The 25,207-nt window shown below is 42.4% G+C and overlaps 1 protein-coding gene across 1 annotated transcript in view; it reads left to right on the top strand.

The window, feature by feature from the left end:
* Positions 1 to 25,207, top strand: part of LY75 (lymphocyte antigen 75) — a 176,616-nt gene that overhangs the window by 109,466 nt on the left and 41,943 nt on the right. The window contains exons 31-40 of the mRNA XM_063429399.1: positions 2,649 to 3,344; positions 4,025 to 4,167; positions 4,624 to 4,662; positions 5,294 to 5,429; positions 14,948 to 15,322; positions 16,538 to 16,708; positions 19,841 to 20,005; positions 22,882 to 22,992; positions 24,162 to 24,305; positions 24,583 to 24,768. Of these exons, the coding sequence (XP_063285469.1) occupies positions 2,649 to 3,344; positions 4,025 to 4,167; positions 4,624 to 4,662; positions 5,294 to 5,429; positions 14,948 to 15,322; positions 16,538 to 16,708; positions 19,841 to 20,005; positions 22,882 to 22,992; positions 24,162 to 24,305; positions 24,583 to 24,768 (2,166 nt within the window). The remainder of the gene's footprint in view (positions 1 to 2,648; positions 3,345 to 4,024; positions 4,168 to 4,623; positions 4,663 to 5,293; positions 5,430 to 14,947; positions 15,323 to 16,537; positions 16,709 to 19,840; positions 20,006 to 22,881; positions 22,993 to 24,161; positions 24,306 to 24,582; positions 24,769 to 25,207) is intronic.

Raw genomic sequence — 25,207 nt, 5'->3', positions numbered from 1 at the left:
AATTAAACATTTATGTGCTGGGAGGGAGAGGAGGATATACTGGGGGGGGGGTATGTTGGGGGTAGTGAAGGGAAGATGCTGAGGGAAGAGAAGAGGAAAATCTGGGGGAGAGAAGAGGAGATGCTGCGGGGAGAGAAGAGGAGATGCTGGTGGGAGAGGAGGAGGAGGAGGTGATGCTGGGGGGAGAAAGGGAGAGGAAGAACAGAATCTGGGGGAGAGAAGAGGAGAATCTGGGTGAGAGGAGGAGGATATGCTGGGGGGAGAGGAGGAGGAGATGCTGGTGGGAGAGGAGGAGAAGGAGGTGATGCTGGGGGGAGAAAGGGAGAGGAAGATGAGAATCTGGGGGAGAGGAAGAGGAGAATCTGGGGAAGAGGACAAGGAGAATCTGGGGGAGAGGAAGAGGAGAATCTGGGGGAGGGAAGAGGAGAATCTGGGGGAGAGGAGGAGGAGATGCTGAGTGAGAGGAGGAGGAGATGCTGGGGGGAGAAAGGGAGAGGAAGAGGTGAATCTGGGAGAGAGGAGGAGATGCTGGGGGGAGAAGGGGAGAGGAGGAGATGCTGGGGGGAGAAGGGGAGAGGAAGAGGAGAATCTGGGAGAGAGGAGAATATGGGGTAGAGGAGAAGGAGATGCTGGGGGAGAGGAGGGGATCCTGGGATAGAAGGGGAGAGGGGGAGAAAGAGATGCTGGGGGGAGAAGGGGAGAGGGGGATAAAGAGATGCTGGGGGAGAAGGGGAGAGGAGGAGGAAGAGATGCTGAGGAGAGAAGGGGAGTCGAGGAGGAAGAGATGCTGGGGGGAGAAGGGGAGATGAGGAGGAAGAGATGCTGGGGGCAGAAGGGGAGAGGAGGACGAGGAGATACTGGGGGAGAGGAGGATATGCTGTGGGGAGAGAAGAGGAGAATTAGTTCGGACAACTGTATGAGTTGTTTTCTCTAAACTTAAACCTCAGTATTCAGATTTAATTGCTGTGTTGGTACTTTGAGGAAAAAAATATTTGGCATGTATTGCGGTTTGGGCACTCAGGCTCAAAAAGGTTCGCCACCACTGGTCTAGAATGACTGCAACAAATATAAAATAAGCGATCAATTTGTATTCCTGGACACTATAAGAACTGACTAATAAGAATTTTATTAAAGACACGGAGGCTCATATTACGCATAACTATTTCTTTATTTCCTCAGCAGCAAAGATAGAGGAATATAAATATCATCAAAATGAAAGAAAAAACGGTATAGGCACACAGGCAACCAATCAGATAACAGAGGAAGTAACTATATAAGTCCTATGTCTCCCACAATCCCCCTCTTTCTTTGCTGCTTCCTCAGACAGATAAGTGTTTTACTCTTGTTCTTGATTCTGATATTCTGATTTTCTGTTTGCATTTTTATTTGTATATACTTTGATTTGATATTGCTCTTGATTGCCTTATTGTGCATTTCTTCTCTATTTGTTTTGACCTGTATCGTTAGTGTGCCTCAGGGATCCCTGGGGGTTTTCTCCCTCGACCGGGAGGTTCCTTCCCTGCCCTCCCCTGCTCCCCCGTGCTTCCGCACGGGACCCGGCGCTACCTCTCTGCTGCGGCCGTTTCTTCTTCCACGGCCGCGACTGCGTGCACTCCTCTCCCCGCTTGCGGGCTGCCCGCACGGGTAGAGTGCACGCGCCCTTCCCCCGCCGGGTGCCCGGCCGCGAGCGCTTCCCTCACGTGCGGCGGCCATTTTGGGAGGACCTTACTCTGCTTGCTGTGCTGCCGTTCGATCGGTCGCCTAGTTTCCTCTCTGGGTCCCCTGGGAACACTAACGGTCTGGTCCTTTTTTGTACATACACTATTATACTGTGTGTTAATCAACCCTTCTTCCCTGTAGTAGCTCTGTTTCATTTATTTTCTTTAATCCTTCACTGTTATTGTTGCCCAGTATGCAGGATAGGGAGGATGGGCCTGCAGGTCCCTCTGGGGACTTTCACATGGATAATGCTGAGGGTGCTATGGCCTCCCAAGAGTTTCAGGCCCTGCTAGAGGCCACTATGGCTTCTTCCCTGCAGAAGGCTATTGCCTCAGCCATGGGAGCTGTTTCCTCCTCCTTTTCACAGTCCTTACATTCTATGGTTTCTCCTGCATTGGCCACCCCTGCTCCCTTGGGTGTGGGGTCGCCTTCCCCTGCACAGACTGTGCCTGGAGCCCATAAGGCAAAGGCCAAGTCTAGACATGTTGGCTCCCACTCCTCGATGCAGGTGTTGCCTGCCATGACTGACAAGCTGGAGGCGGTCACAGATAGCGCGCACCCCATGCGCAAAAAAGCCCCTGGCCGGGCTAAAAAGGCTAGGTTGTGGAAACGGGCTAGAGCCCTGGATGATGGGTCGGATACCGACCGGAGTGTGGAGGACGAATCCGACATTATGGAGTACGATTCCTTTGACGAGGGTGAATCTGGCGAGGATTTGCCCCCTACGGGCGTGACCCCCCTGGGGTCCTCTGCCAAGGCCCGGGGTCAAGTATTGGGCCCCTCTGGGGATAACAAAAGGCTTTTTGACCCACAGGGTAACCCCCTGTTCGACCCGGCCGACCTACGTCACCCCCGGTCCACTGAATGGGTCCCTCCAGATCATATTGCCCAGTATGTGGCTAAGCATATTCGCACGCCACTTTCTAAAGAAGGCCGCAATAAATTGCGCGCCGAATGCCCAAGACCTTCCCTCCCGGGCGCAGCTTGTAAGACCCCGGACATTGACCCCCAGATTGCCCAGTTCCTGAATAAGTCGGGCTGGAAACCCAAAAAGGGTCTTGACCATTGCCTGAAGGGATGCCAGGACAAGATCCTGGATACTCTGGGGCCCCTATCGAAGCTATACGAGCTTCTCGGTGCCGCCAGAACTGGGGACTCAGTTTTGGACGTGGACCTGGCCATTGGATGGGTCCAACGGGCTATCTGCTTGCTGGGGAACGCTAATACGGCTATGTCTTCAGAGAGGCGTAAAGCGATCCTCCTAAAGATTGACCCTAAATTGGCCGCTATGACTGTGGCAGAACCTGATCCGGCTGATGAGGGCTTGCTATTCGGCACCTCCTTCGTTAAGGACATGGGTTCTTATGTCAAGACCTTTACGGCGATTGATAAGGCACAGGCGAACATGAAACGCATGTTCGCACCCAAGATTTTCGGAGGGGCCGGACGTAGCAGGAACCGACCATCCGGCCGTGGTTTCCGAGGCGCGTTCCGTGTAACCAGAGGTTCCTTCTTTCCCTCCCGGGGATTTCAAGACCCGAGAACTCCTCCCTTCTTTGCAGCCAGAGGAAGAGCTTGGGGCTCCAGATACCCCCGCGGTGGTGCTCCCAGGAGACGTCTTTACGGTTAGTACCCTTTCTTCCCCTCTCGCTCATGTACGGGTAGCGGGGAGGCTAGCCTTGTTTTACCAAGGGTGGGCAGATATCACCTCAGATGCTTGGGTACTGCAATGCGCAAGGGGATATCGTCTGGAGATATCCTGCTCCTCGATAACGCCTGGGCTCCGGGTACATGAGCAGCTTATCGAACTTCATGGAGGTCGTGGTCTGGTTGGTGCGTGGAGCGGGCAATGGATCCCGTATCTGCCCCTCTCCATTTGATCCTGGAGTTCCTCACGTTCCTGTTTGACCCGGGCAAGGCATACCGCACGATCAACCTTTCCCGCTCGGCTATTTCGGCCGGTCACAAGGGTTTGGACGGTGCACCTGTCGGCAGGCATCCTTTGTATGTCGCCTTCTCAAGGGTATTTGCCTCGCTCATCCTCCTCGGCCTCGCTTTTCTGCCTTTTGGGACGTCAACGTGATGTTGCAGTTCCTGTCATCATGGTACCCTAACCAGGAACTGATTCTCAAGCAATTGTCATCCAAACTAGTGATGTTACTCTGTTTGATTTCATGTAAGAGGGTCTCCGACGTCAGGGCCCTGGATTGGGACGCCATTGCCTTTACTCCGGAAGGCGTTACTTTTAACATTTCCAGGAGAACTAAGTCTGCATCCAAGTTGTTTACGTACCCAAGATTCTCAGGGTGTCCGGCGCTCTGTCCGGTGGACTGCCTTAAAGCTTACCTGGACTCTACACGATCCCTTCGTTCATCCGATCTGCATGCCCTGTTCATCTCCTTTAAATCGCCTCACCGGCCTGTTTCAACACCAACCCTGGCACGTTGGGTGCGTTGGCTGTTATCTTCAGCGGGTATAGACACCTCTGTATTTACACCTCATTCTGTGCGCGTTGCTATGGCCTCGAAAGCATCTACAGTCGGATGTCGTCTGGAGGACATTATGCGAGCGGCGGATTGGTCTCGAGAATCGACCTTTCTTGACTTCTATTTCAGACCAATTGAACACATCGCATCTCGGGTGATAGCACAGCTTTAAACTTGCATAATATGAGCCTCCGTGTCTTTAATAAAATTCCCAGATTTTAGTTACATGATGTAAAGTCATGATTTTATTAAAGACACGTAGGCGAGTATTATTCCCTCCCACCCTCCCGGTGTGGGACTTAGATGTGAGATGCTATTGGACTCTTCAGGTATGTTGCCATTTGGTCTGTCTTTATGTCATTAAGTATGGCTTATGCAGTTTTATACTGATTATTAATTCTTTTTTTCTATTTTTCAGAGTTCAGTTTTTGTCTATGACTCCCGACGATTGTACTTGGTAAGTCTGCAGTTTCGAGTTTGGAAATTACCATATTTTTCTGTCTTTTTTAGCTTGAAGTTATCGCATTGTTCCCGTTTTCCTGTTCTGGTCAAGTGGGATATCGTTCATCTTACCTGGTCTTCGGTTTCGCAAGAAAGAGGGGGATTGTGGGAGACACAGGACTTATATAGTTACTTCCTCTGTTATGTGATTGGTTGCCTGTGTGCCTATACAGTTTTTTCTTTCATTTTGATAATATTTATATTCCTCTATCTTTGCTGCTGAGGAAATAAAGAAAGAGTTATGCATAATACTCGCCTCCGTGTCTTTAATAAAATCATGACTTTACGTCATGTAACTAGTGAAATCTGGGGATTATAAAGTAATAAGTATCCAATAGAACGTAGCAACACTTACATTTAATAAACCTTGATACTTTATGTAAACATTAGCCGCGCCCCCTTTCTGGAGCTGAGCCATGTAAATCCTTCCCAGCAGAATTCCAAATAAGCTCTTAGCAACTGATGATGACCTCTCCTAGCCAATGAAAAAACAGATAAGCATTTTACTGGCAGGCAGGTCAGCCAATAGGAAAGCAGGGTTAGAGCAGAGTTCGAGGAGGGAGTGTGGCTGTGAGTGTGCAGTTTAATTTTCAGGTGGCACTGGGTGTTTCCTGTTGTGGCTGTTGCTTGCTGTGGTGATGGGGTGCAGGTGGTGCCCCTTGCAGCTGCTCTTGCTGGCAGTCTGGGCAGTGCTATTGGGCACAGGATCTTCTGAACATCCAGGTAAAGCTGTGAGCCAGTCCTGTTCTGGTTTTATCTCCCAGATCCTGTCTGCTGCCTGTATTGTGGGTTTTGTTACTGTGTCAGTGGGCATAGTATGTTGTTTTGGTTATTTCAGTGACTGGACTTTGTTCTTATAAATATTAAATTAATCATTTGTTTTATTTCACCGATTTCCTGGGAGTCTTGTGTTTTTTGTTTTTTTTTTCTGTACAGTTACTTTCACTTTCTGTATTCCTTGAAACCTGTCCATTTCGTTCATTGCATGTTCGTTAAATCCATGTGTTAATACCCTGAGTGCTAACATGTATTGCTTTCTGTTACTCATATAGTAAGAACATTTAGGGGTTTATTCACTAAACTGCGAATTGGTTTGAATTGTATGATCAATGCTCAGTCTGAAATAATCAATCTGTGGCTGTAGTTTAGCTGGATATTTTTTTTTCCAAATCAGCTATTTTTGCCATAAGTCTTGCAATTTATTTTCAATTCGCTGTTTAGTGAATAGGTAAATGCTGCAATATACCCCATGTGTATATTTATTTATTTGTATATGCAAGCACACAGCTCTCTTGTTGAAAAGGGTTAAGAAAACTGCTTTCTTTTGTCTTTAACCCTCGAAGTGCCCCCTTGAGGTTTGCAGTAGATTGGCTGTTTATAGAAGCAGTTAAAGTCCAGGAAAGAGGTCCAATAAGTGATTTGTTTTGTTTCTAACCCTGAGAGGACCAAATCACTTGCACTCAAGATGTTAAGATTTCTAATTTTTGTAAAAATGTATGGCATAAAACATAGTTTTGTATTCAACCCTCTGTTTTAAAGAGATATATAATGGCATTATAACAAAGGGGGAGTTTGAGCTTTATGGGGAGTGCCCAGGATCTGGGATTTTTGGGGAGTGCCCAGGATCTGGGATTTTTGGGGGGTGCCCAGGATCTGGGATTTTTGGGGGGTGCCCAGGATCTGGGATTTTTGGGGGGTGCCCAGGATCTGGGATTTTTGGGGGGTGCCCAGGATCTGGGATTTTTTTTTTTAAAGAGACTTTGTGGTTTCCAGCTATTCATGAGTGCTTATAAACTAAATGTCGTTAATGTGAGAATTATTGCTGCACATTCAGAGCTAGAAATGGACAAAGCATTTACAAGAGTTTAATGTCTGTGTTTGTTTTCCTTTTAATTCCCTGTGGGTCATGCACCTATTTGTGGAACCTCATTAATCTGCTAACCCTCGCCCTCCCACTATCACCACCTCTGCTGGCCAGAAAATATTTGCCTCTATTGTTACAACGTTGCAAATGTTTCTATGGTTCTGTGTTCAGCAGGGGGTAAACTCCCACTAAGTATAATTACATTTTTGTTTCTGAGCTTTTAGAAAATAGATGCTATATTAGGAAAGTGGGAGAGGGGAACGTTGATTTTAAAAGAAGCCTGGTTATAAACAGAATTATATCAAATTAAATCTAACTTGCAGAATTTAATAAAGAAGCCAAAACTTTGACTATAGCTTTCATGGAAAATTAAACTCAATCTGCTATTTTAGCCTCAGTTTTGTCATTCAAATTTAATAACCTAAATTTCAGATTTTAGTGTATAACCTTGACTATCTTTCCTTCCTGAAATAGGAGGCTGTGGAAATCCACAATTCCTATTGTTTTCACATTGTAGAGAACAGATTCCAAGCCAGCACCCGGGAAGGAAAGTTTGTTCTTGGCTTATTGGACTTTACCCTGTTTAGACTGGGCAGGGACCATTTGTTTTTTAAAGAGTTGTTGTTTCCTGAATCAGAAAAAAAAAATACACTTGTTGGTTAGACAGGACTCATTGCCAGTAGCGGTGGCTGGGAAAGTATGAGTCGCTCTGAAAAAGCCAGTGGGTTAAAGAAGTATGGGAATATTAGGGAATATTGATTCTCTAAGACCAGATATACATGGGCTGTAGAAGATACCCTCCCGTGCAACCTGAAGCCACAAAGTATAAGAATTTCAGTGGCAGAACTAACCGTTCACTAACTGAAGGGCCATCTGCAATTTTGATTTTGCCCCATAAGCCACTCATTTGAGTGTGTAATGGTTAGTGTTATGTGGGAGTAAGTGGAGGAGGGAAGTTTTAGTGACAGGCTGGGTGTAAATGAGTGGTGGCTGAGCTGGGGTATTCGGTTTGGATAAGAGAAGTTGCCTTAGTATATAAGTGGGAAGTTCTGGGTGACAGGAGGGGTAGGTGTAAATGATTAGCGGTTGAGGTGACAAAATGTGTGTTAGATTCATAGTGAGTTTTGGGGATGGGGTGGGTAGGTGTAAAGGAGTGGGGCTTGAGGTGGCATAATACAACAGCAGAGTTAGACTTCAATGGGCCCTAAACCAGAGCTTAGATTCAGCCTAGTGGAAAATAAAGACAAACCAGTACTGCTGGGTACTGTCTGCATCTTTCTTGGCTACATACACACACACTGCCAGCATGGTATAAAAATAGGTCCTGGGGTCACACACTGTGATAGTGACCAGTAGGAGGAGAAGGAGTTGTTGTTGTCCCTCAGCTTGTTTTTAGCAGCAGCCCAGCCCTTACTGTTTCACAGGACCAAGCAGCTGGAAGCTGAGCTGCAAAGTGTCAGAAGTTCAGCTGGCTGGTGTCTCTCATCTGGACCTGTGTTCTTCCCTGCCCTCATCTCTGTCTGTCCCCTGAAGGGTGGCCAGTGATAAGCTCCTAAACTCAGACTGGCTCTGGTAGCATTGCACTGCTGATGTCTTTCCCCCCCCCCCCCCCCCCCCCCCTCATTTTGAACACTAGAATTGTCTAGTTCCTTCACTTTATAAAACTTTGGTAAATTTGTACAAAGCATTTAAAAGAACACACCAGATGTCATACCCATTAGAGTGCATTGTAGTGGTCATGGTGCCAAGGGTACTCTGACTACCTTCCCTGCCCTTACCTGGGCTCCACTGTACGCTGGTTAGTGACTCTCTCTCTATAAGAGCTTAAAATTCTCTTCGCTGGGGTTGCAAGGCTTTCAGAGGTAGCCAAAATCCTCTACTCCAGATGTTGTGACCAATATCTCTTTTAGAATGCTCTCAAAACATCAGGGGAGATGTAGTCTACAACATCTGGAGTGCCGATGGTTGCCTACCCCTGGCTTAGCTGAGATAACCGCTGATGAGCTTAGCCAATGTGCTGACCCTGCATGGCAGTGTTTAGCTCAGGGAATCTAACAGAACCTGTACTTATGCAAGAAGCAAGTGACCTGTACACAGTGGACCCCAAGTAAGAAGTCAAACCATTAGCAAATGAAATAAGGTAGCTCCAGGCAATGAGTGCGACAAGGCCATGGGTGTTCTGCCTGCTCAGGTGGTGCAGCCGAGGCCTGCAAGCTTGGTGTGCCCATTGAGTGACCGATGCGAGGTGGTCCTTCAACAAAGATTTGGGCCCAAATCAGACCAGCAATTTGGCCAGTGTGCTGGGAGGAAGTGAGTACATGTCAGCACGGGGGAAGAGCCTGGTGAGCCAGCCACAAACACGCATTAGACTCTTTTGGGACCCCCTGCAACAAGACACTGGCTAAACATGCGTAAATTATGTGTATATTTGTGTCAGTAAGTATGTAGTGCATATATAACCCAGCATTCAAACACTACACCACACGCTAAAAAACACACCACTGCATTCAAACGCAAATACACACAAATAAAACACTGGTTGCAGTCCGTACAAACACGTAACTGCATTTACTTCACATAAATAAACCCCTATATTCGCACACAAACCCATACTTCTTACAAAAACATGCTTACATTCAGACACAAACACTGCTCACAAATACAATCCTGCGAGGATGGGGAATTGGCAAATCATTGTATGAATTATGACTGTTTGGGATCTACGTTTTTTTTGGCCACCATTCTGCTAGAGGGGGGCTCACTTTTATTTACAACTAACACTATTACCATTACAGGAAGCTTATTAGTAAGACTGAGACAGAAAACAGCCTTTCGACAAGCCGCTTTTAACAATTTACATTTAGTAAAAGGGGGAGAGTAGAAGTGTGGAGGACTGGAGAAGGAAGAAAGGGGTAGGGACAGATGAGAGAAGCACCTGAGGCTGGGATGAAGAAGGATACAACATGGGGAGGGGGTGGCAGGATAAAGCAGGAAGAGACAGATAGGGAAGTTTGGGTAAAAAGAAGGAAGAAGCAAATGGGAGAGGCAATACGCTGGTCAAAGATCTCTTGCTTGGAAGCCAAGCAATCCGAGTGGTCATCTGGATCGCTGTCATGCATATAATGGATATTTATTAAGACTTTTTGGGACTGACAAGATGATTTGAGTACTAATCCATAAGTATGATTCTATTTTTATTTATTTATTTTACTTGCTTTCAATTTATTTATTTATTTTAAGCCCCCTCATGATTACCATTCCATAGAAAGCAATTTGGAGCATCTTGATTGACTGACTGTCCATTCCAGGTCTGGCCAGAGTTCGCTCCAGAGCCTGAAGATTTTATATATTTACTATTGTTTGTAGATATTTGTAAGCATTGATTAAAGTGCCCCTTAAATGAACAGGATTCAGAAAGTTCATGCTAAGCTCACAGTAGTTCAACTTTGAGAAACGCGTTTGCACATGCTCCTGGTGTGTTTGCACCTTGTTGTGCAATTAAGTTCTGCTGTAACTTGCTGGCGTGTAAGCCTGTCAGACAGGCTTGGGTGTCTGTTTAGTGCTTTTCACTTTGCCTTGTAGCAAGGAGCGTTCCTTATTTGGGATCACACACTACAACTTCAGAATCAGAGTTACATGAAGTAACGAACTGGCAGTTTGATATTTTTGGGATAAGTAATGTAAAAGGATTTGCAATGTTTCACTATTTCACCATGGCAACGAGAAATGCATGATGTTCCCAGAAAATAAACGTTTGTATAGCATGAATGAGCCCTGTGTTAGAAGTGCACATATTTTTATGAAGGTTCCTACCAGATGATCCTGGATGTATGTGTTTACATTATATCCTTAATCATTGTACATGTACCAAGAAGCATTTCAACTTGTGGATCTCACTGAGGTGAAAGGGAAGGGAGCAGACATTGTGAGAGCAATCCCAGTGAATATCCCAGCTGAACAGTATTTACATGCATAGGTGTCTAAATTTAGTTTGTGTTGCTTCGTCTAACATAGGTAAATAGTAAAATGTAGGGGTTCGAATTTCAGATAATTAGTATTCGGAAACTGCTAAAGTGAATTGGCAGCAAAGTGACAAGCCACCAAGCTTAGTCTGTGGTGTCACAATACATTTTTGATTACCCCTCCGCATCTGCATGTCTGGACAATTCCCAGGTGCCCCACTGTCACCAGGTCATGTAGAAATGGCCAAGCAGCATTGTCACCAATCCGTAACGTTTATTCTTTAACACTCACCTTTGGACAGAAAAACTGGCTGTCAGGGCATCAACCCACTTCTTTATCCCTTACCTCTATAAACATAGTCCAAGGTCCAGCAAGCGCTGATGGTACCATCTTCCATATTAGAATAGCAAGTACCGCTTGAGGCATCCTAGAACATCTTTGATCCACAAGCATGCACAGGAAACTTTTTAATTAAGGATAGTCCTGCCAAAAGAACATCCCCCTTCTTGGTGTTGCTTTGGTAAATCAGTCATGGTGTTTTGTTACGTTGTGATAGGGCACAAGCGGCATTTTTAATTGGTTCTCTCAGTATGAGGCTCCTGGGTGTATGGGTAACATTATGTTCTGTGCGGAGTGCATCTTGCAGTAAAGTGTAGCTTGTCCTGCGAATATTGCTTTATCACCCTTAAATAACATGATGATAAAAGTTAATGTTTGATCTAATCCTTTTTAAATGTATTGTAATTTTGCTGTAATGCTGCACATACATTACTACTGGAAAAAGGCAAAACATTGCATGAGTGTGCCTGAGGCATCAGAGGATGACAATGTTGTACGACTTGTACCTGGGGTGAAGGAACAAGGAACTGACACTACTCTGAAAGGGGGGGGGGAGTGTAGGATATATAATATATATTCATAATATAATGAAGTGTTTGTGTGTATGTATATATATATATATATATTGTATTTTATTTTGGACATTAGAGTCTGTGTTCCTAAGGAGGAATTTCACACATAGACGTGATACCCAGAATTTGCTTCCTAAGAACTACCACTTTATACTCTGGGGAAACTGTATTTCTAACACTATAGTGTCCCCCTTCCCCTGTGCCATCCCCTCCCCTCCCCCCCACCCCCAACAAATAAAGAGTTAAAAACCCTTTAAACTCTTACCTGATGGCAGCGCCGAGGTCCCACACACACATTGTGTGTGTGTGTGTGTGTTTTTTTGTCAGTGAATGTGTCTGTTGGTATGTATGTGTGTGTGTGTGTGTATGTTAGTCTCTCTGTGTTAGTGAGGATGTGTGTCTGTCAGGCAAAGATCATGTTGGTTTAAAAAAAGGACAAAACCAAAATTCACCACTGTTATCATGGCGCTGGAGAACCTCATACAAAGCGTGATGACGTCCAGCATTGTTTCACAGAGCTAAACTCCTTGATAAGCCACTAGAAGCAGTTTTAACCCGGCAATGTAAACATTGCAGGATTAAGGGGGCAAGGACACTGCACCCAGACCACTTTAATTAGATGAACTGGCCTGGGTGCCTATAGTATCCCTTAAATGTTTTCTTAGGTTGACCTTGGGAACACAGTGAGTTGCAGTGTTTGAAAACCACTTTGCAGATATTTAGCATAGCTCTTCACAGATGTGAATCTGTCTTAAGGTACATCAGAATGTGAAAAGCCTTGCAAGCAAGGTACTGTCAGTGTAAGAACAATTAGTTGTCATTTAAATCTGGTTTATCAGATGGCGATCTAGAAAATGGCTTTCTTGGATGGTGATGCTGGCACTCTGACCTCGCCTAACAGTCTGTATCCGGGATAACTATTATAAATGTAAACTAGTGCCAGATACATTTTGATTCACTTTGCTGTATAATATTTGTTTTGCCCAGCGTAGCATAGGAAACTGAAGAGGAAAAAAAACAGGCCAAGCCCCCCTCCGCCACCCGCAATCCTCTAAATTACAGATTTATTTATTTTGTTACAAAAACGTGTCAGTTCACTGTAACTCCCAGGTCTATCCACTAAATAATGAATTGTTTTTGGAAATGAAAGTGAACTTGTTGGTCAAAATATCTGGACATGCTGCCTTGGAGAATATGCCCCCTTCTCCCCTCCTCTCCCCAAAAAAAAAATAAAAATTGAAATTGACTTTGTATTCCACACAACCTGTTTGTTTATCTGCTTGTCAGTAATCCAATTCCAGTTTGGTAAGGAAACTTGTTGGTCTTGCTTGGTACTGGTGTTCCCTACACTGACTTCCATCTAATATTGTTGGATAAACTTTGAAAATGATTTAAATAGTATTAAAAATATTGTAATCATGTAATTTTTTAAATATATATTATACAATAAATTTTGTGATCTTTTATTTTGTTGAAAAAAAATATTTTTAAAGTTTATCCAAATTTTTTTTTAATTATTTGGAATGCTTATCAAACAATATTAAATCCAAGGCCATTGTTACATTGTTACATAGTTACATAGTTAGATAGCTGAAAAGAGACTTGCGTCCATCAAGTTCAGCCTTCCTCACACCTGTTTTTTGCTGTTGATCCAAAAGGCAAAAAAAAAAACAAAAAAAAACCCAGTTTGAAGCACAATTTTGCAACAAGCTAGGACAAAAAATTCCTTCTTGACCCCAGAATGGCAGTCATATTTATCCTTGAATCAAGCAGTTATTACCCTACATTGAAAGATTATATCCTTGACTATTCAGAAGGAATATTGAATATTGAACATAAAACAGCTAGTGTAGGTTTACTTTAGAAAGTTATGGTGGGGGGAAATAGTGATTGAAAACCCCTTCCACCTGAAGTCAGTGGATAGTCAATACATTGTTAAAGGACCACTCTAGGCACCCAGACCACTTCAGCTTAATGAAGTGGTCTGGGTGCCAGGTCCAGCTAGGGTTAACCTATTTTTTTTTTATAAACATAGCAGTTTCAGAGAAACTGCTATGTTTATAAATGGGTTAAGCCTTCCCCCAAAGCCTCTAGCGGCTGTCTCATTGACAGCCGCTAGAGGCGCTTGCGTGATTCTCACTGTGAAAATCACAGTGAGAGCACGCAAGCGTCCATAGGAAAGCATTTATAATGCTTTCCTATGCGACCGGCTGAATGCGCGCGCAGCTCTTGACGCACGTGCGCATTCAGCTGTCGGGGCGGAACGGAGGAGGATCGGAGGCAGAGAGCTCCCCGCCCAGCGCTGGAGAAAGGTAAGTTTTACCCCTTTTCCCCTTTCCAGAGCCCGGCGGGAGGGGGACCCTGAGGGTGGGGGCACCCTCAGGGCACTATAGTGCCAGGAAAACGAGTGTTTTCCTGGCACTATAGTGGTCCTTTAAGCACAGATCTGAGCACAAGTCAAGCCATAAGACTTGCTTTCCCCACAGAAATCTCACATTTGCAGTGAGGTTATTACTGCAAGGGATTCTGGTTTGGGCATTTCTGAGCAAGATGACACATAGAATTCAAAGTTGAGTTGTGATACAGGGGTTAAAGCAACATGAGTGCAGATAAGACACAGGCTTGTTAGAAAATAGACACCATTCTTGCAGAGGGTCATAAATATCTGTCTGAAGAGCAGAGTAAGGGGGGAAAGGGAGAAAAAAAAAAAGGCTTTCTCCTGAAAAGTTAGTCCAATAAAAAAGGTATTACAAGATACGAATTTTATGAGGTTTTTTTTTTTTTTTTACACATCTACATCACTGGACTAATATATACACAATGTGTGTTTCAGTGAGATACACAGAATAGAAGTTAAGTAGGGAGGGATTAGAGCCATTTTTTTTTTTTTCTCCCTTTCCTTCTGAACAAACTCTCCATATGTGGCACCTTGATATGGGGTAAACACAGCATGTACTGTTTGAGACACATGCTATCTTATTAATTGCAAAGGGAGTTCCTGTGCTCCATTGTGATTCATGGTGGATGCCTTGGTTATCAACAGCCACTCACTGCTTTCCACTTCGCTTATCTCCCTCTTCTCAAAAGAAAATCGAGACAAGATAACACCACATCTGTATGTAATTTTCTCTGTTCTCTATGAGATTGCAGGCATGTGTGTAGACCTCATAAGAGAGCACACTCTCACTCCCATGGAAAGCAATGGTGTACCGAGGTAAATACCGCAGATACCTATGGAATTCTGTTCCATGAAGCTGTCCTACAGTGGCCGAGGGTTTTATATTTTTATGGGTCCCAGTTAGAAGGGAGACCCGTACTAGGGTGTATGATATGGTTTATGACAAATTGAAAAATGTCCCCCAATGTTGTAGTTTTGCCATTTAATTTTTTTTTTTTTATACATTTTCTTGATTATAAATCTTTTTTTTTTTTTTTTATATATATATTTTTATTTTTTTTCCCGGTTATGAAAATTCATTATTTGTTTTCCTTTTTGTACCCAGTGAATGCATTTAACATTCGACATGAACAAAATAACACCTGCCTTAAGGGTGATGGAATCCAGCTTACATTGGCCACTTGCTCGGAAACAGATGATGCAACATTTTGGACATGGGGATCAAACCACCGGTTATTTAACCTGGGGTCCCAGAAGTGCCTTGGAATTGATCTCTTAAATTCCAAAAAGCCCTTGGTATTGACTTCATGTGACTCTAAACTTACGTTGTTGTATTGGAGATGTGAAGGTGGAGAAATATATGGTGCAGCTCAGTACAGATTGTCTGTAAAGGATGGAGCCGTTACTGCTAGTTTGACATCCGATGACACATGGAAAAGGGACAGCAGTACAGAAAACATATGTCAAGTTCCGTACCAAGGTATGTTAAGGATGTTTCAGCTGTGTGTCTGGATTCATGGATGTACATTCATTATGTTGACATTAAAGATACTAGTTGATGCTTTATGTTGTGTTTCTACTCGCACTAATCCTATTTATTGTATTTTGATTTAACAAAACCATACTTTCACGTATCTGCAGTCTAGAAGGGCATATCCTGCAAATTAAATGAATGTACCAGGCAATGGGAAATGCTCTTAAAGTTGCAAGAAATAAGAATTTGTCTCATTTCTTTTCCTGCAGCAAGGGAGGTTTTTTTTGTACTTAAAGTTCTCCCACCAACCCCTATCACTGATTTATTACAGACATCAGTGGTAGGGATCACACAAACCATTATGCGGGGAACAGCTTTAGTAAACGAGTGAATGTGCTCATATGGTTCTTCTTCATTGTTCGAATTTTATTTTTTTTTATTTTTTTTTATTGAGATGCATTTGAGAACCCATCTGACAACCAAAGCATGGTACATGTGTTTTTCTGATTTTACTTAAAATAGAAACTACTGAGCATGTGATTTTCAAACACGCATGCACAGTTATGCTCTCTCTTTCAAATGCAAAGGAAGTTCTCTTGAGGTAGACCATCGGCTTCCTGGTTAGAGCTGAGTGCAGATCGAAAGCTGCAACCGGTGTTCTATCTTTATCTGCTCATCTTTGGTTTTTGGCAGATTTGCAGTTGGGTTTTGTAGAGTTGCTGTTGGTTCCTAATGGGCTCGAATGGTGACTCCATTGGAGAACCTACACCAAATAAAACTGCATTTGAATGCTGGGAAAGGCGCCAACAAACAAAACTAGACAATTGACCACTTTACTGTACTAGAGAGTGATTTGGAAATGTATTGTGTAATTGGTTTTGTTCCCTTTCACAAAACCATTTCCATGTCTGAGCATAGTCTTAAAAATTTAATTATGAACAAATGTTACTTTTACTGATGGGAATGTTTGAAAAATATTCTGTGCAAGAAGATTTAACAGACTCTTTAACCCCTTAAGGACCAAACTTCTGGAATAAAAGGGAATCATGACCTGTCACACATGTCATGTGTCCTTAAGGGGTTAAGGACACATGACGTGTGACATGTCATGATTCCCTTTTATTCCAGACGTTTGGTCCTTAAGGGGTTAAACCTGATTTAAAGAAGTTATGCATTCTTTTTTTCCCTCAGAAATCTAACCTCGTTGTGTGTGTATTCTAGTTATCTATACCACTGGTGGGAATTCCAATGGAGCTCGATGTGAATTTCCCTTTCTTCATGACGGCCAGTGGCATCATGATTGTATCACTGATGGAAATAGCACAAGACAGTGGTGTGCTACTACAGCTGATTATACCTTGGATCAGAAGTGGGGACTATGTTTAAAAGCAGGTATGTTTTCTGGATTTTTATTTTTTTTAAATCCTCGTTCACAATTACATTTTAGCACATGGGTTTTAATTTTTATATAAAAGTGTTTTTAATAGTGCTGAGGTCAGGGATATCTGCAAACCACTCCAGTTCCTCCACAAAAGAAACTTCTGAAATCATGTCTTCATGGGCATTGCTTTGTGCATAGGGCACATTGATGCTGGAACAGGAAATGGCCTTCCCCAAACAGTTGTCACAAAGCAGAAAGCAGCCAATAGTCTAAAATGTCTTTGTATCCTTTAGCATTAAAAGAACACTCAGAGCTAAGGGGTTAAAGACACAATTGGAAGGGCAATCGAATGACCAGGTTGGAAAGTAGCATAACTGGAGGTGAGAGTGGAGTGTGGATGTTTGGAAGAGAGCAAGGGACAGATTTGTGAATTAGAAGTTACCGTATATACTCGAGTATAAGTCGACCCGAATATAAGTCGAGACCCCTAATTTTACCCCAAAAAACTGGGAAAACGTATTGACTCGAGTATAAGACTAGGGTGGGAAATGCAGCAGCTACTGGTAAATTTCTAAATAAAATTATATCCCCAAAAAATTATATTAATTGAATATTTATTTACAGTTGTGTGTGTGTGTGTATATAACGAGTGCAGTGTTTATGAGTGCGGTGTGTGTGTGTGTGTGTGTGTGTGATGCAGAGCCTTGGTGGGGGGGGGGGGGTGGCATTTTTATTATTATTTTTTTAATTAATATTATTTTAATATTAATTTTTATTTGTTATATTATTAATATTCTTTTTTATTAATATTTTATTTTTTTTATTTAAATTTGTATTTATTTATTTTCGTCCCCCCTCCCTGCTTGTTTGCTGGCCAGGGAGGGGTGCTCTTATTCCCTGGTGGTCCAGTAGATGGGCTGTGTAGGAGGGGGGGCTGGCAGGAAGCATTTACTTACCTTTCCTGCAGCTCCTGTCAGCTCCCTTCTCCTCCGCGCCGGTCCGGTCAGCTCCCCTGTCAGCTCCCACTGTAAGTCTCGCGGCTCTCGCGAGACTTACAGTGGAGCTGACAGGGGAGCTGACCGGACCGGCGCGGAGGAGAAGGGAGCTGACAGGAGCTGCAGGAAAGGTAAGTAAATGCTTCCTGCCAGCCCCCAACAGGACTGCCGGGCTTGTAATGAGCCCAGCGGTCCATGTCTGTATTATGGCAATGTAAGTTGCCATAATTCAGACATTAAGTCGAGTTGGGGTTTTTCAGCACAAAAAATGTGCTGTAAAACTCGACTTATACTCGAATATATACAGTATTCTGGGAGGCCATAAGCTTTTCTGAAGAAATTAGTTTTGAGGCCCTTCTTTAAGATTTAAGATTGGTCAGATGTGGGTAGGCAGGAAGTACCAAAGGAAGGGAGTCGCCCGCGAGAAGTACTGCAATCGTGAGTTAGAAGTAAGGGTGCGAGTAGTGTACAGGAGAATGTCACCGGGAGAGTGGAGAGACTGAGAAGGGCTCGTCCGTACAAATGAGTGAAGAAATGTAACTGGGTAGAATTGTTTTGAGCTTTATAGGTAAGGGTTAGTATTTTGAATTGACACCTGTGGGATACAGCGGTACGGCTTCTAGGATACCAGTTAGGAGATAATTACAGTGATCAATGCGAAAGATTACCAAAGCATGAGCAAGTTCCTTGGCAGCATCTAGCGTAAGAAAGGGGCAGATGTGAGCAATGTTTTCAAGGTGGAATCGATTTGTTTTTAGCAACATACTGGATATCGGGATCGAAGATCACCTCAAGACAGCTATCATGCAGGTACCATCAATTTGCAGGGAAAGCGAAGGAGGAGGATCAGTATTAAGAGGAGGAAAAATAAGCAGAACAAAGGATCTTTTCCCAAATACTGACAGCCGCAGGCCATTATCCCTCCTCTATGAAACATTTTCTGTGCTCGTGAGAGGTGACCCGGCGGAGCTGCAAGCTAGAGATCCCAGGTCTCCTCTCCCTTCTGCTTTCGGCTGCCCGGCAGTGTATGTATGGGAGTGCAGTGGGGTCAGTGTGTGATTATGTATGGGGGTGCAGTGGGGGCAGTGTGTGTATGTGGGGTCAGTGTGTGATAATTATGTATGGGGGTGCAGTGGGGGCTGTGTGTGTTGTGGGGCAGTGTGTGTATTTGAGGGAGGGGGCATATTAAAACTAATGTTTGTGTTGTAATTAAAAAAATATTCTTTATATCCCCCCTCCCTTCTTACCTTTGCCCAGGGAGGGGGGATATCGATAGTGATGCCCTGGTGGTCAGGTGTAGAATCCCTGGCGGTTCTAGTGGGGAGTGAACTCTAGTATGCAGCTTCTGGGCTAAAGTTCACTCACTGGTAACTGCGGCAACGCTCCATGCTCGCGAGAGGTGACCCGACGGAGTTGCAAGCTAGAGATCCTGGGTTTCCTCTCCGCTGCCGGCTGCCCAGCAATGTGCCTGCAGACCAGTGAGGAAGATCTCTGATGTCGCCTCTGGTCCGTGAAGGCACTTAGCAGGGCCGGCGCTTGGATAGCACCGGCCCTGCAGGGGAGAGCATCGGTTCTTGAGGGGGGCAATTGCACCCGTTGCGCCCCCCCCCCCAGATTCCCCACTGATACAACCAAGCATTCTGCTAGCATTTCCCGCTGCTCTATTCCAGTAGGTAGTAATAGGTATTATGATTGTTTTTTGTTTTCTATTATTTATTTTGATTTATACTTTTCAGTACTTGGTGCCTCCACTCTGAGTATGTGTGGCCTTCCACGTCGTGGCTGGGCTGTTGTAAAAGCATCTAACAGCAACATCACCATAACACATCTAGCAGAACAGAAATGTCACAAACTGACTTGGCGCAAATGTAACATTCTATAACATTGCCACGTTTAAGTCACCAAGCTCTTCAGTACATCCCATTGCCCTGCCAGTGATTGTCTCTAAAAATGTGATGTGCTGGACTTTCCGCACCTGTAGGGCGGAAACCCCTCCATAAAGTCACTGAACTCCATGAATAGTAGGGGTGTCCACATGACTTTAGCCATATAGTGCATTTTATGTTCAGGAATTGGTGTAAAACCTCATTTATCTTGTTACGGTTTACAAATGTGTTAATAACTTTTTTTTTGGTTCTATTTTCCTAGTGAATGGCTGCGGTGACGGTTGGATCCAGGACGCAACACTTCAGACATGCTACCAGTTTAATACACAGGCTAGTCTTAAATGGAAAGAGGCCTATGAGTCTTGCTTGAGCCAGGGAGCAGACTTGTTAAGCATCTCTGGTGAAGACGAATTGATCAACATCACCTGTGAGTTTCAGTCCAGCTGTCATTTAATAGCTAATGGCTTTGAGACTGCATATTTGTTTTGTTTAACAGTCTTTAGGAAGAGCCATCATTGGTGTAAACTTGTCCATGAAATATGACTCTGCCAGTGTAGAAAAATAATTCAAACCTAGTTTTTGTTTTGTTTCTAAACAATCAAGAACTTATGTTACTGTAGTCGGTATGATAATAAAGCAATGTATGCTTTTTAAAGATTAATATAAAGAGGTGCTTTCAGTTTTGATTAGTGTATGTCTGATGGCAGGGATTGTTCGGACATCATTATTTACTGCAGCGGTGCCCAAAAGGTAGATCTCCAGATATAGAACTACAGCTTCCATGATGCTTCGTCATTCTAAAGCATTCAGAGCATCATGAGAGTTTTAGTTCTACGTCTGAGGATCTACCTTTTTTGGGAACCTCTGATTTACTGCATTGAGCAGACCGTTTATCATTATAATGTTTTTTAGGGTATAAAAGAATAATTTCTGATGAAGATGCTTCTTGTAGGGATTCTAGACATGTGGGGCGAGAGAGCATGAAAATAGTTTAGGCTAGTGGAAAATGTAATAATTGAGGCCTCATACAGTGTATATCACGTGAGACCCTCATATATTCTTATTCTATATAAGGAAACTGACTATATCTGTACTTTTTAAAGAAAGTGTTTAAATAAAACACATGCAGTGAATATTCTCTTTCAATTGTTTGTGGGTTTTTGTTTGTTTCCCTCTTCTAAATGTTGGTTGCCTTGACAGGTTCTGAGTAGCCCACTACAGCTACAAGATGATGATACTGGTTGTGAAGTAATGGACCTAGAACTGCATTCACAAAACATTGAATTGTAAAACAAATGTCACATTTAGACAATGGCAGACTTGCAAAGCTGTGGTCTTGGCTAAGCTTTTTTACCCTTCATTTTACAATTTGTTGTTAATTTCACTACAATTCAGTACTTGGTGGTGAATAAGCTCTTGTGATTTCAGAGCCCATGCACTTTTGATGTTACAGAGACAGCTAATAGGTACAAAGTGATATATTGTCACTATGTTCACAAGGTATTCACAGATTGTACAGAATACGAGGAAATAATTGTTAGTGCAGATTGTGTTCGTCCAATCACAGCTCTGTTCGGCCTAAATTAGTCGCTTAACAAGCTATGTGTAATCTACACATTGTAACTTGTGCTTGAAATTTTTTTTTTATTTTAAATTGTCGATTTGTTAGGTCTTCTACTTCCTTTGCAGACTGGCTTGGCTAATGTCTTGTTGTCTTCAAATGCCCAAGCTGATATCCTTTGGAAAAAGTCCAACAATTATCAACTTGGCAGAACTCGTTGTACTGGAAATAAATCCTGAAGGGTACTGAGTAGGCTGCGGGAAATTGCAACAACCCAAAACGATATTGCTGTATAATGCAATACTAAGATGCAGTGTTTGTTTTTGTTTTCTTGAGTTTTGGATTTTCCGTTAGATTTTAGGCCAGATAGGCGGGTGAATTTGCAGTCTTTCCTAATTGTTTGCGTATTCAAAATTCTGCAAACCGTGAACTGACAGTCAGGTTTTGGTTTCAGTTATAAATGATGATGATTCATGGTCTCCTGATCTTAACTTTGAATTGTTAAAATGTGTTACAAGTTTGTGATCAACGAGGAGTTGTTCCTTCACTTTTCAGTGTTATCCTTTGTAATTATTATTTACTAATTCTATGTAAATACTTGCTTACATTTAATTGCTTTTATTTATTTTCAATGTTCTTCATTTGTTTTAAGATTGGCTATATCTACATTCATATACATATATTAAGAATTTCATTTTTGGTGGAGTTTTTTTGTTTAGTTTTTTTAATTTTTTTGTATTTTTTTTGACAATTTAAATTGAGTGACTTGAAAAGATGGTCCATATTGACAATGCACATTTCTATGCACTTGGAGAGTGCAGCTAAAATATACTTTATATTTGGGGAGGGGGGTTTAAGTCCCTAAAATCTTACATCTTCAGCTATTTTTACAGCTAAACTTCCTGTGACACTGTGAGAATAATCTCACACAGGAGGCTGCTGGCAGTCTTATTTCCTACATTAGCAGAAAATTAACAGAGAGGGAGATAAGAACTTGTAAGGTAAATGCCCTCTGTACTCTCTGATGGTATGATGGGGCTAAATTAAGCTTTTGGGGCTTTATTCGTGAAGTTCATGCTCTGAGTTATAGCCAGAGGAGGTATGGCGGCTAGGGCTTCAGGAATAAACTGGCTTAAATCCCCAAACAGCAGCTTCTTGAGAAGTGAGCCTACAGAGGAATGATATTTGCACCAAAATTTTTTTATTTTATTTTGGTGCTAAGACTGACCCTTTAAAATACAGAGCAATATCTGTTGTTTTCATATCTTCTACTAAAAAGTAGACTTCTTTTTAAAACCTTACCCATCTGTTCCCTTTTCCTGTGGCATGCAAAAAGAAAATGGCCATTTTATTCAAAGAAGTGCATCATTTACTCCTGTCCTCCTTTTAACGAATGTAATCACTGTTTGCATGTGTCCACTGTTCCACGAAATTGCGTTGGTGCATGTGTACTGATATCATGCAATCATATATCCAGTCGAACATCTTGTATGCTGGAGTACACGTTGACAACCAGCTCTGCATGTGAACTGAGCTCACCCTACCTCAACAGCCTTTACCTTCATGACAATTCTTACCCTAGTAAATAGAGCATGCCAAAAGCAAGAATGACTAACTGTTGTACAGCAACTTTGTCAAATTATCCATGTAATTCACGTTATTCGCAGTAGTTGTGTGTGTTTCTTTTGGAGGAGTATAAAAAATGTATACATCTTTTTTTTTTTTTTTTCTAATTTGTTAAGCTAATCAAAACCTCCCTGAAGCAGTCTGGATTGGCCTGAATAGATTTGATAATTCTGGCGGCTGGCAGTGGTCTGATGGTACGCCCTTAAATTTCATCAACTGGAATCAAGGTGTGTATGTGTATAGTTTTAAACAATTGTCTTTTTTTTTTTTTTTTTAAATGCCTGTTTGTTTATATAGCTGCATGGAGGTTATTTATTTTGCATTACAATTTATTTATTTATTTTTTCCTAGTGAGAATGTTTAACTTTTTTTTTTTTAATGGGGAGCAGTTTGAGGGTGTTTTGTGTGTGTTTATCAATACACCGATATTTAAAGGGTAAAGAGACAAGAAAAATTGAGTGAGGTAAAAATTGCTCATTCAAAAACAGTGGCCACAGCTTAAAAAAAAAAAAAAAAAAAAATGTTAAACTGCTTAGTCGTCATGATCCTTAACACACTTTGGATTTTTTTTTTATTATGTTATTTATGTTTTATTACATTGACCGCTTATATGCTTGGACCATTACAGCACATATGAGGATTGCTGTCCCAGTATTATGCCATGTACAACTATTTTGCTACACTAATAAATGTGCATTTTTATTCTTGCATACTGCTTGACATTACCTATTAATGTGAGGATCCATACATTTTAAATTTTTATTTTTATTTAAAGTCTTACTCCAACCACCAGGACCACGTATGTTTGTGCAGTGTTTCACCTTGTGTGCTGAGGACCAGTTGAACCCCCAGCACACAAGACATGGGCAGCCCAGAACTCCTTTGGGCTGCCAATGTCAGTTCTATGCATAAAAACATTTTTGTCATTAGTGCACTGCCGACAGATGTAAAAGATTCCCCTTCCCTACCTCCCAGTGTGTATTCCCTCCAACTTCCCTTTATTTAAGTAACATTTAGAAAACTTAAATAATAACCATCCCTCATCCTAATATGTATAATAGAAAGAGGTTATGTGTACCTAATATCTATTAGCCAGACCAGTGTTGTACAACATTGATTTTTGCAGCCCTAGTCTAAACAAACCATTTGGCGACTCTCTACAAATCATTGCATAAACGTATCTTTGGGGGGAATTTTCTCCTAAAATATATGTTTCAGCATTACGCAGTGTATAAATGGCTAAAGTGAATGAAGATTATATTATTTTATCATTTTCATTCTTTAACTGGCATCTTAACATTTTTGAAGTGGAAATGCCATCTAAAAATAATGATACGTTTTTTTTTGTTTTTGTTTTTTAAATGTGTAAAAATTAATTTGTTTTCCATATTGCTAGAAAAAAAACGCTTTTCGCATCTGGAAGACTCCGACTGTGGTGTATTGAATACTGGCACGGGTCTGTGGCAGAATCAGCACTGTGGTTTATCATTCCCATTTATTTGCAAAAAGAAAATTACGGAGGATGTTTCAGAACCGCCGGGTATGTAGAGCACCTTTATTTAGATCAGCGGTTCCTAATCCAGTCCTCAAGTACCCCCTACCAGTCCAGGATTTAGGGATTACCCAGTTGTGTCTAAATTGGTTTTTTCTTTCTTATAAAAACACCTTAGACACAACTCGGTAATCCCTAAATCCTGGACTGTTAGTGGGTAGTTGAGGACTGGGCTGGGAACCACTGCCCTAGACTATCTGCTGGGGTACACTATTCATATTTTTACTATGTAATATCTTTACACTTTTTCTCGTTTCCCTTTCAGATTACTGGGTTTATTCCGAAACTCAGTGCGACGCCAACTGGATCCCCTATAATGGCTTTTGTTATGTGCTGAAAGAGCAGGGAGAATGGGAGAATGCAGATGGCATATGCAAGCAGGAAAATGGATCCCTGATCAGTCTGCATTCACTTGCAGATATTGAGATGGTCGTTACAAAGTTTGACAATGGTATACCAGATCCCACAAGTGTCGTTTTTATTTTGTGCCTTTAACGGGAACTTATTAAGCTTTTTAAAACCTGTGTACCAATTGGATTTATCTGAATTTCCAATTTTGTCTTTTTTGTGGAAAAGATAGTATACCCAACTTAATTAGCGGTCAGTGACCGATGAAGTTATAGATCGATTCTTGCTCATTGTGTGATGGATGTCCATCTCGTGAATGAGGTAGTTTGGGTGGAATGCAGATCTGCTACGTAATCTCCGCACTGAGGCTTCAAGGTTCAACCGAGCGGCCTCGGGAATCGAGGACCATGTTTAGAGTTTCATTAGGGAATTGGTTACTTGCATGAACAGTTAAAAATGACTAAACTGGGACAGTTTTACTTCATATGGTCTGCATTTCTTGTGAGCTACAGTAATGTTATAAAAGGCGTTTGTGAAATTAT

The sequence above is a fragment of the Pelobates fuscus genome, chromosome 8 (assembly GCF_036172605.1).
Source record: "Pelobates fuscus isolate aPelFus1 chromosome 8, aPelFus1.pri, whole genome shotgun sequence".
Taxonomy (NCBI): Eukaryota; Metazoa; Chordata; class Amphibia; order Anura; family Pelobatidae; genus Pelobates; species Pelobates fuscus.
Note: the sequence above shows the minus strand (reverse complement) of the source record. Positions and strands in the feature narration are given on the sequence as shown.